The 13,392-nt window shown below is 61.7% G+C and overlaps 1 protein-coding gene across 1 annotated transcript; it reads right to left on the bottom strand.

Annotated features, from left to right (window-relative positions):
• Positions 1 to 2,243: 2,243 nt before the first annotated feature.
• Positions 2,244 to 9,422, bottom strand: HPD (4-hydroxyphenylpyruvate dioxygenase). Its single transcript, XM_056107220.1, has 14 exons — positions 9,325 to 9,422; positions 9,206 to 9,232; positions 8,342 to 8,404; positions 7,973 to 8,077; positions 7,463 to 7,505; positions 7,296 to 7,378; positions 6,764 to 6,853; positions 6,266 to 6,369; positions 5,948 to 6,025; positions 5,546 to 5,708; positions 5,388 to 5,459; positions 3,940 to 4,062; positions 2,638 to 2,754; positions 2,244 to 2,550 (listed from the first exon to the last, which is right to left on the bottom strand). The coding sequence occupies exons 1-14, from the start codon at positions 9,325 to 9,327 to the stop codon at positions 2,443 to 2,445; spliced, it is 1,179 nt and encodes a 392-aa protein (XP_055963195.1). The 5' UTR covers positions 9,328 to 9,422; the 3' UTR covers positions 2,244 to 2,442.
• Between the last annotated feature and the right edge of the window lie 3,970 nt (positions 9,423 to 13,392).

The following is a 13,392-nucleotide window of genomic DNA, read 5'->3' as shown; positions in this document are numbered from 1 at the left end:
GGTGTTCTTGAGGCACTCAGCTCGGTGCCTCAGATCCCCAGAGCGTGCCGGAATTGACTGATGTGAAGGGCACACAGCAGGCTGGCAGAGTGCGTCCATGGTACCACTTCCCTGTCAAAGGGGAAGAAGGGAAGATGTCCCATGCTGGTGAGTGCGGGTCTGGGAAACCACTAGTGGAAACAGAACCCCCTGCAGGAACCAAGACCTCCCGTGTGAACGGAGATACGGATGCTCCACCTTTGAAATACTTACAAGCACTGAGCCCAGGTGGCTCAGTGGGGAACCGATGGACTCTGCCAGCCAGGCAGAGGGTTTTCCTGCAGCGCCCTCTACCAATGAAGAAAGGCAGGGAGACGTCCATTAGAGGGGGTTGGCAGGCTTCAGGAAAGCGGCTCAGGGCCAGCAAGGCCAGCCCAGGGAACAGGGAGAAAGCCACTAGTCATGCACTCATTCAGCCTGTATTTATTGAGCACCTACTCTGTCCAGATGCCCCTGACGTGGTCTACAAGTTGTTGACTAGTGTTCTCCTTTCTGAAGTGTCCGCCTCCAGATTCACCTGCCTGGAAAACCCTCCCAACTCCTGCATTAGATTGAGATTTCCCCCTACACGAGCTCTCGCACCTGCCCCTAGTTTGAAGTTGAGTCACCCTAGGCTGGAAGCATCCCAACAGATGGAAAGAGACTCCACTTGCCCACCTCCTCACTGGGAGTCCGGGCAGTCCCACTCACCAGTCCCTTTCTCAGCTAGTGGCCTGGGGTCTGCTCTGGGAGCACCTGAGACACTCAGCCACTCCTGGGGAGAAGCTGATCATGTTGCATCGGAAGGCAGGCCCAGGATGGCTTGGCAGGTGCAAGACAAATTAGATCTCTGTGAAATGTCCGGCTTTCTGAACTGCTGAATTTGCTTAAAACGGAGCAGCTGACGAGACAGCTTCACAGGCTCAGTTGCCACCTTCCCGTGTATGAGGCCCAGGTTTATTCCCTGGCACCACATATGGGCTTCTGGGGGCTGGAGAGATGGTCTGCCGGGTAAGGGCACTTGCCTTGCACACAGCTGACCTGGGTTTGATCCCCAGCACCTCCATGTGGCCCCCAAGGCCCCCCTCGCCCCCCACCCAAAAACTAAGAAAAAAGACTTAGCAGCCTGTCTCTTGGCCGTGAGGTTCTTTGACAAGTCATTTGAGTATAAAAGTAGCCTCTTTCCAAAAGGAAGCCACAGTGAGTGTTCGCTGGGCAGAAGAGAGCTGCTGTATGGTGACAAGGATGGTGAAGAGAGCAGAAACGGGGGAGTGCCAGAATTCTTCTGACTCAGACATGGAATCATTTCACCTGATCACTGAGCAGGGTTGTTACCCCCAAAGGTCTTTAACACCCCCGCCCCCCGGTTCTGTCTGTCTGTGCAAACTCTGGCCCTGGACAGCAAAGTTGGGGACAGGGATCATCACTCTTGGGCCACCACTCTTCCCCTTCCCAAGGTCTGGTCCCAAATGTCATCTCCCAGAGGGAACCTCCCTTCCTTGAAATTAGTCTCTACTCCCAGCTTGTCTCCACACAATCTTATTATCCATTTAATCGTATCCATTTAATTTGTGTCTTTATGGACCACACCCGTAAACAGGCTCTGCTGGGATCAGCCTGGGCCCCCTGCATGCAAAGGTGCGCTAACTTTCCTTCCAGCTAATGTTTCTCTCTCTCTCTCTCTCTCTCTCTCTCTCTGAGTGTGTGTGTGGGCACACTGGCTACTCCTAGCTCTGCACTTAGGAATGAGTCTTGGTGGGCTTGGGGAACCGCATGAGGTGCTGGGTAGGGAACCCGGGCCGGCTGCATGCAAGGCAAGCATCCTACCCGCTGTGCTGTATCTCCGGCCCCTTAGCTAATTTTCTTTTCTTTCTTCCTGGCCTTTTCTTTTTGTCTTTTTGGGTCACACCCAGCAATGCTCAGGGGTTACCCCAGACTCTCATTCAGGAATTACTCCTGGAGAGACTTGGGGGGGCCCCACGAGATGCCGGAGATCAAACCTGGGTCGGCTGCGTGCAAGGCAAACGCCCTTCCCGCGGGACTACTGCTCGCCCGCTTATTTTCTTCATAGCATTCACCACCCTGAAAGGCTTTGGCGTCGGTCTATCGTGTAAACCCTCCGCCCGTCGGCGGTTCTCAACCAGGCTGAACCGCTGTCACTGAGCGCCCCCTGGCGGCCGCAGGGCGTCACTGCCCCGAAGGCGCGCAAACACCGAGACCACGCGTCGGACCGCGGCTGCTTTATTTCCGAAGCCGGGCGCGGGGAGCGGCCCAACCGAGGGGGCGTGGCCAAATGTGGGCGGGGCCGGGAGGGCGGGGCCTAAGGGGAAGGGCTAATCGGGAGACGCGCGTTTCGGGGACGGGGGCGTGGCCAGGCGCGCGCGGGTGGGCGGGGCCTCGGCGGCCTAGGCGCGGCCGCGGCCCCTACATGCCCCGCACCCCGTTGGTCTCCATGTCGGTGAGGTTGCCCCGCAGATCCTGCTCCTCCTCGAAAGCTTTGAACAGGGAGTTGAAGTTGCCGGCCCCGAAGCCCTGCGGCAGAGAGGGAGGCTCAGGTGTGCGCCCCGCGCGGAAGCCGTGCGCCCCCCACCCACCCCGGGCGCGGGGCCGCGGCCGAACCTGGTGGTTGTTGCGCTGGATGACCTCCAGGAAGAGCGTGGGCCGGTCCTGCACGGGCTTGGTGAAGATCTGCAGCAGGTAGCCTTTCTCGTCGTAGTCCACCAGGATTTTCAGCTCCTAGGCGGAGACGGGCGAGGCTGGGCGCAGGCTGGCGTGGGACAAGCCCACAAGCCAAGAAGGGCTGCTTTGGGGGTCAGTGCTGGCACCTCCGCAGATAGACCCCGTTACACAGCGCCTGGATAAGCACCCGCGGAGACCAGCCTGGACCCCCATGGCCCGCACACGGGGTCTCTGCTTAGGTCAGGAGGGGGCTTGTAAAATCAGGTCATGCCCCTCCCGTTTCAAACCCTAGGGTCCCCCCAGGCAGCATCCCCAGGAAGACCCTTGGGTACAGCGCCAGGAGTGGCCCCCCAACAAGCAGAAACATAATAAAACCCTGTATTCTTTCGTGGCGGAGGGCCGTGGTGCCAGGATTGGCTTGCGAGGCAAGCTCTCTGCCCTCTGTGACATCCGCTCTGGAAATCAGAACCCCCTGTTGCTGGTTGGAAGGTAGGCCCGTCGGCCGTGCTGGGAAACTGGCCATCCTTCAGAAGGTCTAACAAAGGGGTTTGCTTGGTTTGGGTTTTGTTTTTTGCGCCACGCCCAGTGGTGTTCAGGGCTTACTCCTGGCTTTCGCTCAGGGGTCACTCCTGGTGGTGTTTTGGGGACCATACAGGGTGACAGAGATTGAACCTGGGTTGGCTAAATGCAAGGCAAGTGGTCTGTCTGCTGAATTATTTCTCCAGACCTCCAGGGTTAAACTTTAAACATTTTTTAAATCTCTTTATTTTTGAGCCATACCCAGAGGTGATGCTCAGGGCTTACTCCTGGCAAGCTCAGTGCTTCTCCACTGTACTAGCTCTCCGCACTCTGGTTTAGCATTTTAAAGGAGTGACTTATATAGCAAAAAGCCCTGCCAAAGTAAAACCAATATGTTGCCAATAGTTTTTGGCCACAGAAGGAAAAAATGCAAGCTCTTCAGTGGCTGACCCAGAAAAATCACTCCCTGCCTACCGCTATCACCTCGGGAGATCTTCTACCCCCTCCATCCTTCTCTCCTCAGATAGTCAGAGCTGCCCCAGGACATTTGCGCATGCTGTGCCCTGAGCAGGTGCAGGCCTTCCTCTGTCAGGACGGGTCATTCCCAACTTCCTGTCTGCCCTGCTTCTCGCTGCGCAGTGTCTGTGTCATATCTCCCCACTACATGGGTTGGGGCTGATGACAGGGTGGCTCAGGCCGGTCCCCATGGGCCGCAGGCCTCACCTCCAGGACATCGATGCTCTCCTTCACACGGATCTTGGCCGTCTTGAGCCGCTCCCGGAGCTGTTTGTAGTAGGTGGACGGGACCGCCAAGAACTCCATGCCTCGCTCTCTCAGGTGACGGATCTGCCGTGGAGCAGGCTCGGGTCAGCCCCCAGCCCCGTCGGACCAAGAGGAGGCTGAGCCCCAAACTGGTTCCCCAGCTGGCAGCGTGGGGGCCCCCTGCCCTTCCCTTGCTGGCCCGGGTGGTCACCCCACTTGTGGAGCGCTCCCACAGTGGGACAGGACAGTCATCCCCTGATGTAACTGGGGAAACTGAGGCATGGAGTGAGGAGACACCTCCGTTCACACTGTAACCGGAATGACTTTATGGCAATGAAACCCAATCATGTCAAGTCCCTGGCTGGCTTGGGTCGGCGGTGCCTTGGTCCTGTTCCCGTCCTCTCTTGGTTCTCTGTGCTCTGCTGCGTGCCTGGCGGCCCCTCACAGCCCTTTGTCCTCTCCCTGTGCCCGCTGCTGCATTTCCTCACCCCGCTCTCGTCCTGGCTCTGCTCCCCGCGTGTCTTCCTCCACAGGGTGTCCGGGGACTGTCCCACCCCCACTTGCCACCTCACAGTCTGCTGTGTTTTCCTTTTGCTCTTGTGTGGGCAAAAGCCAGAGCCTTCACCTGGCTGTGCCTAGGACTTAGCTCCTGCTTCTGTGCTCAGAGGTCAACACTGGCGGGACTCGGGGGCTCATAGGCGGTGCCAGGGATCAGACCCGGGCCAGCCGTTACCCCGCTGCCCTGTTTCCAGACCCTGAATCCCCGTTCCTGTTAGGGGGGTCTGGCACCCCATAGACAAGCATCTGCTAAAGCAACGCGGTGAATTCTAGGCTAGGTACTGACCAAGGGGAAAGGTCACGCTGCACAGACAGAACTGGGGAGGGTCCAGGATTCTGCCCCCCAGGGCAGGGGCCAGGCCTCGGCTGATGGACTGAGTGGATCTGTCACTCCCCAGCATCATTTTCTTTTTTAAATTTATTTTTTTGCTTTTTGGGGTCACACCCAGCGATGCACAGGAGTTACTCCTGGATCATGCACTCAGAAATCTCTCCTGGCAGTACCCGGGGGACCATATGGGATGCTGGGAATCGAACCTGGGTCTGCCGCGTGCAAGGCAAACGCCCTACCCGCTGTGCTATCGCTCCAGCCCTCCCCCCCAGCATCATTTTCGAGGGGAGCATCTGAGGCCCAGAGAGGGAGACACAGTACATCATCAGCAGGACCAGGACTGGAATGCAGGCTTCCCGGCCTCTCACTCCTGCGGCTTCTAGAACCAGCAGGATGGGCGGAGGCCCTGCTCCAGGCGGGCTGAGTAGCAGGGTGCCATGCCAGCCAGAGATCCTGGACGGCCGCCCCCCCCACTCATTTCTGGGTGGGCGGGAGCCGGAGTGCCGCACGGGCTACTCACCGCCTTGATGATGTCCTGGGTCTTGAGAGCGATGTGCTGCACCCCAGCCCCACCGTTGTAGTCCACATATTCCTGCGGGAGGGACGGGCGGCTGGTCAGGCCCACGGGCAGGAGCGCTGGAGGGTGTCACCCCCACCTCGTGCCCCGCCCACGGGCACCTGAATCTGCGACTTCTTCTTGCCGGGCGCCGGCTCGTTGATGGGCATCTTGATGGACTCTTCGTAGTTGGCCACCACGATGGAGCGCAGGGAGCTGTACTCCGTGTGAACCTGCGTATCGTCCACCGACCAGAAGCGGTGGAACTGCAGGTTCTTGAGGTACCTGCAGGGCGGCATGGGGGTTGTGGGCCCGAGGGCAGCCCCCCACCTCAGGGCCCCCTTCCCGAGTCGATTCTGGGCACAGGTTCCGGGGAAGAAAGCAAACTGCAGCCTTTGGGGGATATGGATGTGCCCAGGGCAGGATCCTGGGGCGTTCCTGGTGGACATCTCCCCACCCACCCCCCGTATCCCGCAAGCCTCCAGGGGCTCATGGCTGTTTCCCTGGGCCTGGCCGGGACGCACCAGTCGGAGGCTGACAGCATCTCCTGGTCAGGCTGGTTCCCCACGATGTGGTCAATCACCTCCAGGTTGCAGACGGGCCTGGGCAGGAGCACGGGGGGATAGAGGGAGGGCAGTGGGCGAGTGGGCACATGCTGCCCCAGCTGTGGGCTCCCCGTGGGTACCCACTGAGCAGATGGGCAAACCGAGGTGGAGATGAGCGTGGTCGGGATGGGAACCCCAGCAACTTCCCGGGCCTCCGCTCTCGGCCCCTGGCGCCTCTGCAGAGGGGGACTGAGTCCGGTGGGCCCCCAGACGCCTGCCTGCCCGAGGGACACTCACAGCTTGGACAAGAGGGGGTCCATGAACGTCGGGGCCTCAAAGCCGGGCAGGAAGCGGCCGGTGTAGTTGATCTTCTCCACCAGGGTGTGTGTCGTGTCCCCGTACTGTGGACAGAGCCCGCCTGAGTGGGCAGCCGCCCCCACCCCTGGTGTTTGGGGACTTCTGTGTCCGGGGGCACTAGTTCGAGGCCCCCCACAGCTGCTGCGGTGGTGTCGGCTGCGGCGCCCTGGAACCCCTCTGAGGGCCCTGCAAGCACCCTGGGAGCCCACAGGCACTGCCCTGCCCGTGGGCTGCTGTCGCTCTCAAGGCCTCCCAGGACTGGTCGTTCCATGGGGGCAGGTGCAGGCAGCCAAATTGGTCACTGTGGCTGCCGGGGCGTCCCCAGCCCGGACAAGAGGAGCCCAGGGCTGTCTGCAGACTGGCCGTGGCTGGGAGGGAGTGAGGGCGGGGATGGGGGGTGGGGGGGACCCCGCTGGCAGGGGCGCCCCTGGAACTCACCGTCTGCAGCACGGCGAACTTCACCTTCCCAAACTTGTCTTCCTCAACCCAGGGTTCCCGCACAATCTTGGCGCCCCGTTCCCGGGCTTTCTGGGAGGGGGTGAGTGGGCGGGGGGGGGGGGGGGGTAGAGAGGCGGCCGTCACCTCCAGCTCCGCCTTGCCCAGGCCCACCCTGTGCTGCTCTTGCCCCACGCAAGAGGGGAGACGGGGGTCTCTCTGCCTCGCGTGCGGCCCTCAGTGCCTCTGCCGGGAGCCGGAGCTGCGCTCACTGAGCTCCGAGCCCTCAGCTCAGCCGATGTGCTGTCTCTGGAGGTGCTCAGGGCTTAGTCCTGACTCTGTGCCCAGGGGGCAACCCTGGCAGTGCCGGGGACCGTATTTGGTGCCTGGGAGGGAACTCAGGTGGGCCGTGTGCGTGGCAAGCCCCCTGTAGGCTGTCCAGAGAGGCCCAGCTGCTGGCCTGGGCATCCGGGCGCCCAGCGGCAGGGCGGGAAGGGCGCGGGCCCCTTTTCTGCCTGGGCCGAGGCGGCCTCACCTGCACGATGTAGTCACAGTCCTCGACCTCGAAGGCCACGTCCTTCACGCCGTCCCCGTGCTTTACCAGGTGGTCACCCATCTCTGTGGCCGCAGGGAGGGGCAGGAGGTCAGGGTCCCTCAGGCCGCCCCCTCCCGCCCCCCACCTGCCTTGGGTGGGTTCCTCACCTCTGTTCCAGGGGTTGAGGGCAGAGCAGAGGACAAACACGATCTAGGACAGAGATAACAGGGCATGTCACAGGGGACTCCAGGAGTCACTCCCTGGCCTTTGGGGGCCAGCGAAGGGCCCGGCTCCCTTGCGCGCCAGGCTCGAGCCCGCAACTCTGGGCTTTGGTCTTTTCCCTTTTTTCATCACACCCAGCGATGGCCAAGGGTAATTCCCGGCTCCGCGCTCGGGAGTCACTCCTGGCAGGCTCAGGGGACCCTGCGGGGTGCCGAGATGGAACCCAGCTGGCCGCGGGCTAGGCAGAGGCCCTGCCCGCTGGACCATGGCTCCAGCCCCGGCTTCCTCTGCTTCTCGTGAGGTGGGGGCTTCTCCCAGCAGAACCCCCATCTTGAGGGGCTGCTCTGGGGACCTCAGGACAGGGCTACGCAGAATACCCTGCCCACCTCCCACAGGCTCCAGCGCTGGGGCAGCGGGAAGAGGACAGGCCTGCGGGGGGGGGGGGCGGAACTCACCTTCCCCTGCCTGACCACGTGGCTGACCACCTCCCGGGACCCCGTCTCCAGGCCCTTGTAGGCCAGGGGCTCGAAGCCCATCTTGCTGCAGTAGAAGGAGGCGGCCTGGATCGGGGGTGCAAGAGGGTCAGAGCAGTGGGGCCCCTGCTGCGTGTCCCCTGCCCTCGCAGCCGCCCTCTCTGGGCCATAGACTGCCCAGGCAGGCCCTGGCCCCTGGTGAGCACAGGACCGCTGGGGTCCACGCCCGGTTATGTAATTCGGATCCAAAGAGTGTTTGTGCCGGCCCTGGCCCTCCCCTGCTCTGGGCCAATCCCGGAAGGACGCGGCTGCCGGCCTGCCCTCTGCCCCCACATCTTGTCCCCCTCCTACCTGTTTGGCATTGCCAACCCAGAAGGTGACCGAGTGGAAGTGGAGGAATCGGCCTCTCTCGGGCTGCAGGGGAGAGAAGGGGCCAGGCTGAGTCCCCGGGATGGTGTGGTGGGAAGCGAGCCGGTCGCCCCAGGCCTCGCTGCCAGCCTCTCCCAGGATGTAGGAGCTGCCAGGCCCCCTGGCCGACCCGAGAGAGGTTTCTGAGGGGACGTGCAGGTGCAGGGCTGGGGATCAGGAGGCCCCGGGGCGAGGTGAGGCCGAGGCCAGACAGACTCGGCTTAGCTCGGGGCTGACACGGGCAGGGGCGGGAGATTGGCACAGACAGGAAGACAGTTTTTTTTTGTTGTTGTTTTCTTTCTTTCTTTCTTTTCTTTCTTTCTTTCTTTCTTTCTTTCTTTCGCGTTTTGGTTCACACCTGGCAATGCTCAGGTGTGACTCCTGGCTCTGCACTCGGGAATTATTCCTGGCAGTGCTTGGGAGACCATCCTGGATGCCAGGGATCGAACCCAGCTTGGCCACGGCAAGGCAAACGCCCTGTGCACTGTGCTATCGTTCCAGCTGCAGGAGCTGGGGTTTGTCAGGGGCATGCGGTGGAGACAGCCTCCACATACAAATGGTTCTTCTCTTCTTTCTTCTCTTGTCTTCTCTCTCTCTCTCTCTCTCTCTCTCTCTCTCTCTCTCTCTCTCTCTCTTTTTTTATTGTTTAGGCATGCTCCGAGCCTCAGCCGGCAGTGGTGGGGCCCTGAGGTGACATTCTGCCCCGGAGCGCCTGGTCCCCAGCTCTGCACCAGCGTCCTGTCACTGCGGGCTCCGGAGCCCGTCCCGCCTCCAGACCCAGACCTGGGCCCGCGTGCACACACTCACCTTCTGTCCTTTGTCAGTGTAGGAAGTCTGAGGGGGACAGAAAGGGACAGTTAGACCCACAGCTGGACGCCCGGCTAGAGCCGGCAGGTGCGAAGGCTGTCTGGGCCGGGGTCGCTTACCATGACTGGTCTTCTGGGACTCGCTGTGGAGTGGAGGGAGCCGGAGACTGGCCCTCGCAAGCTGGACAGAGGTATAAAAGGCGGCCTGCCCCGCCCCTCGCCTCCTGCCAGCTGGACGGGACATTCCCGGCCTGGAAGGGCTGAGGCCACAGCCTCTGATCCCGCCGCAGCCTCCCAGGACAGGACAGGGCAGCCCGGGGAGGGGGGGCTCGCGGTGAGTTACCCAAGGCCACTGCTTGCTGTGGGGGAGGGCAGGGCCAGGAGCCAAGGGCAGAGTCTTCCAGAGACTGCCTGTGTGCCCCTAGGGGTCGGGAGCCGGGACCCCAGGCCACAGTGCCCGTCGGCCTCAAGGGAAGCTGGGGTGGGGGTCAGCTCAGCACAGGAAGCGTGTGGGGGCTGGTGTTGAGATCTGTGTCCCTGAGGGCTTCAGGACATGGGTCTGGCGGCTAGAATCCTGAATCCACCAAGCGGAAGGAGATGCTGTGAGCGTTGTCCCCCCACTTTGTAATGGGGACAGTGACAGACAGTGGACCAGGACGCGGTGAGGCCGGAGCCTGGGGACTAGAACGCGGCACCCAGCATGGCCTGCGTCAGCGCTGGCTGGCGTCAGCGGTGTTCCTTGGGGCCTGAGGGCGCTGACGGGACACGGGGTCCTTAGCACAGCAGAGAGCTGGGAAGTGGGCGAGGACCCTCCTGGACCTCGAGGCAGCCCCAGCCCCCCCACCTGTGTCTCAGCTCTCACTTCCGGTGAAGTGTTGAGCTTCCAGCCCCCCCTGAGGCCTCCAGGATGGCCCAGGAGCACCAGCACCGACCCGAGCCGTGTTCTCCCCAGCCTGGACTCAGCCGTTCCGGGAACGCTTACAGCTCTGCTCGGGCGGGCCTGTGTCTGCCCAGGGAGTTAACACTGGACGAGGAAAAGAGAACTTTTCGTCTTGGTTGGTAAAGACCTCGAGGGCTTTCGGGCCGAGATCCCACATCCCGCGTAAAATCCAGCAGGTCTACTGCACCCCAAGCCAGAGGACGCTTATGAACCTCCTGAGAAGGGGCGCCCCCAAATACTGCTGGTTCACAGGAGAAAAACTGATGAGCTCAAGAAGGGGCCTGAAGTGGCCCTCCCTCCCTCTCTCCCTCCCTCCCTCCCTCCTTCCTTCCTTCCTTCTTCCTTTTCTCTCTCCTTCCCTCCTTTCTTCCCTCCTTTCTTCCCTCCTTTCTTCCCTCCTTCCTTCCTTCTTCCTTCCTTCCTTCCTTCCTTCCTTCCTTCCTTCCTTCCTTCTTCCTTCCTTCCTTTTCCCCTCCCTCCCTCTCCCTCCCTTCTCCCCTCCCTTTCTTTTCTTTTCTCTCTTCCTCTCTTTCCCTCCCTCTCTTCCCTCCCTTTCTTCCCCTCCCTCCCTCCCTCCCTCCCTCCCTCCCTCCCTCCCTTCCTTCCTTCCCTTCCTTTTCCCTCCCTCCCTCCCTCCCTCCCTCCCTCCCTCCCTCCCTCCCTCTCTCCCTTCCTCCCTTCCTCCCTCCCTTCCTTCCTTCCCTTCCTTCCCCCTATCCTTCCCTCCCTCCTTCCTCCCCCCCCCCCCGCCCCCCGCCGCCACTCCTGTGGCTGGGTCAGGTTGGAGCCTTCCTCAGGGCAGGTATCAGCAGAGCAGGACAGAATGTGGCCCAGGGACAGGCCCTCAGCTCTTAGAGGCGGTGGGACAGATCTCCAGTCCAGCCTCGTGGGGACATTAACTGTGTCCCCCAGCGCAGGCCATTCCCCCTTCCCTTTGTTTTCTGTCATTTTTGAGCCCCCTCTGGCAGTACTCAGGGCTCGCTCCGGGAAGGGCCGGGGATGGACACGCGCGTCCCCCTGGACTTTCTCTCTGGCCCGTCTTCTTCCCTCGACTCTGGTTTCTGGGCAAGTCAGAGGCAGATGAGTGCTCCCATCTCGCGGGGTGCTCACGAAGCCTGGGTCCTCAGTGCCCATGCTGGCCCCCAACCTGGGAAGGCTGGGCACGCAGGCCAGACGGTTCTAGCGCCTCCCTCCCCCGTGGGGAGAGGAACCACGCGTGCTCCTGGCGCGCGCTGAGCACAGACTGATGTGGCATCAGCAGCCCTGAGGAGGGGCTGGGTCCCGGGGCCGACCCCTTCCCCCCCTCTGTGCAGAGACTGGGGGGTACTGTGAGGGGCTGCTCGGCTCTGGGGTCTGCTCCCATCCTGCCAGCAGCCCAGCTTATCCAGGCGCTGGTGTTTGGGGGCGCCCCTGCTCGGGGGGGGGTCATGAGCCTCCTCTGGCTTGGGGTACAGTGGACCTGCTGGATTTCAGAAAGGTTCTGCATGTCCAGGGGTGCCCCGAGGGGCTCGCAGATCCCAGTGCTCTTACAAACAGTGCTCAGCACCCACTTTCTTTCTGGGGTCTGAGGGCATGCAAGGCCGGGGGGCCTGTGTGACCAGTTCCCCCTGCTCTCGCTTAGGTGAGGGAACACCCCTTCCTGGAAGCATGCCTCAGTTTCCCTGACACATCCAGCCATGACTCGACTGTGAGGCCAGTCCTGTGTGTCCTCCTGCCTCTTGTCAGCCCTGGGGGTCACCTTGGGGATCCCCACACAGGGTGGCACTCGCTGCCTGGACCCCGACTCCCTGAAAGGTGGGGAGAGCCTTGTAGGCAGAGGAAGAAGGGGCGAGACCACTTCTGGGCAAGAGGCGTCCAGCCCCGCCGGCACAGACACGGCCTGAGCGGTGGCCTGGCCATTGTCCCATGGCCATGACAAGCTGGCCTTGGCACAGCTGCCCTGGGAGACCTTGCCCTGCGCCGGGTGGCCGGTGCGACCTTTGATGCTTCACCTTTGATGCTTTGGGCTGTGCCAGATGGCTGCAGATGGAACAGTTGTCTGTGGAATGTGAAAACCTCCGAAGATTCCAACCCCCATCCCCAGGGCACTTTGCTCATGGGTGTGTGGTACAAAGAGGGGACGGGCTCCCTGTGGACAAACCCTTGTTCTCAAGGTGGGCCGGGATAGGCCCCAACATTCGCCAGGGGAACCCTGGGGTGCCTGGAAATGGTGGAAATGGTGGAAGGTCGAGGATGCCTGGCCCCTCGGGAGAGGAAGCAGGTCACAGCAGGCGGAGCTGGGGAGGGGGAGGGGAAGCCACGTGTGGGGGTGCCCCGGGCCCTGCTCCCCCTCCCAAGGGCGGCTTCAGCGCCAGGGCCCAGAACCTCCCAGGTTCTGCGTTTCAGAGCCGCCGCGGGGCTGACCAGTGTTTCCGGCCTGACCTTTCTGAAGACTCGCCACGTGGCTGGCCTGGGCTTTGAATCGTTTGGGGTTTGGAATCGGAGGTGATCTGGATAATTGATGATTTTGTGTTTGGGCTCCAGGGACCCAGGGCCTCCTCCTTCCTCTCCCCCAGGTCCTGGCTGAGGACCCAGGAGCTCCCAGGCTGCGTCAGGCTGAGCTGCCTCCCCGGCAGCCAGAAAAGATTTTGCAGAAGTGCCTGTCCAGATCCCCCGCCCATTCCTATTTCTTCATGGGGGGGGTTCCATACTCGGGGCCCACTGCTGGCTGTGTGCTGGGGGCTCCCCCATCCTGGACGGTGTCCTGCACAGAAGGCGCATCCTGCAGGGGGTCCAGAGCCGTAGTACAGTGGGTGGGACGCTTGCCCTGCATGAGGCAGAGCCGGATTCGATCCCTGGCACCACCATGGTCCCCCCCAGACCACCAGGAGTGACCCCCAATACAGAGCCAGGATTAAAGACTGAGCTCTAATTCCATTGTGCCCCGGAATAAAACAAAACAAATGAAAGTGTATTCTCCACTAAACATCCTCTCCTTCCTTCCTTCCTTCCTTCCTTCCTTCCTTCCTTCCTCCTACTCCTCCTCCCTCCCTCCCTTCCTTCCTTCCTTTCCTTCCTTCCCCTTCCTTCCTTCCTTCCTTCCTTCCTTCCTTCCTTCCTTCCTTCCTTCCTTCCTTTCCTTCCCCTTCCTTCCTTCCTTCCTTCCTTCCTTCCTTCCTTCCCTTCCTTCCTTCCTTCCTTCCTTCCTTCCTTCCTTCCTTCCTTCCCTCCCTCCCTCCCTCCCACCCTCCTTCCCTCCCTCCCTTCCT

This window comes from Sorex fumeus, unplaced genomic scaffold, assembly GCF_029834395.1.
Source record: "Sorex fumeus unplaced genomic scaffold, SorFum_2.1 ptg000155l, whole genome shotgun sequence".
Classification (NCBI taxonomy): Eukaryota; Metazoa; Chordata; class Mammalia; order Eulipotyphla; family Soricidae; genus Sorex; species Sorex fumeus.
Note: the sequence above shows the minus strand (reverse complement) of the source record. Positions and strands in the feature narration are given on the sequence as shown.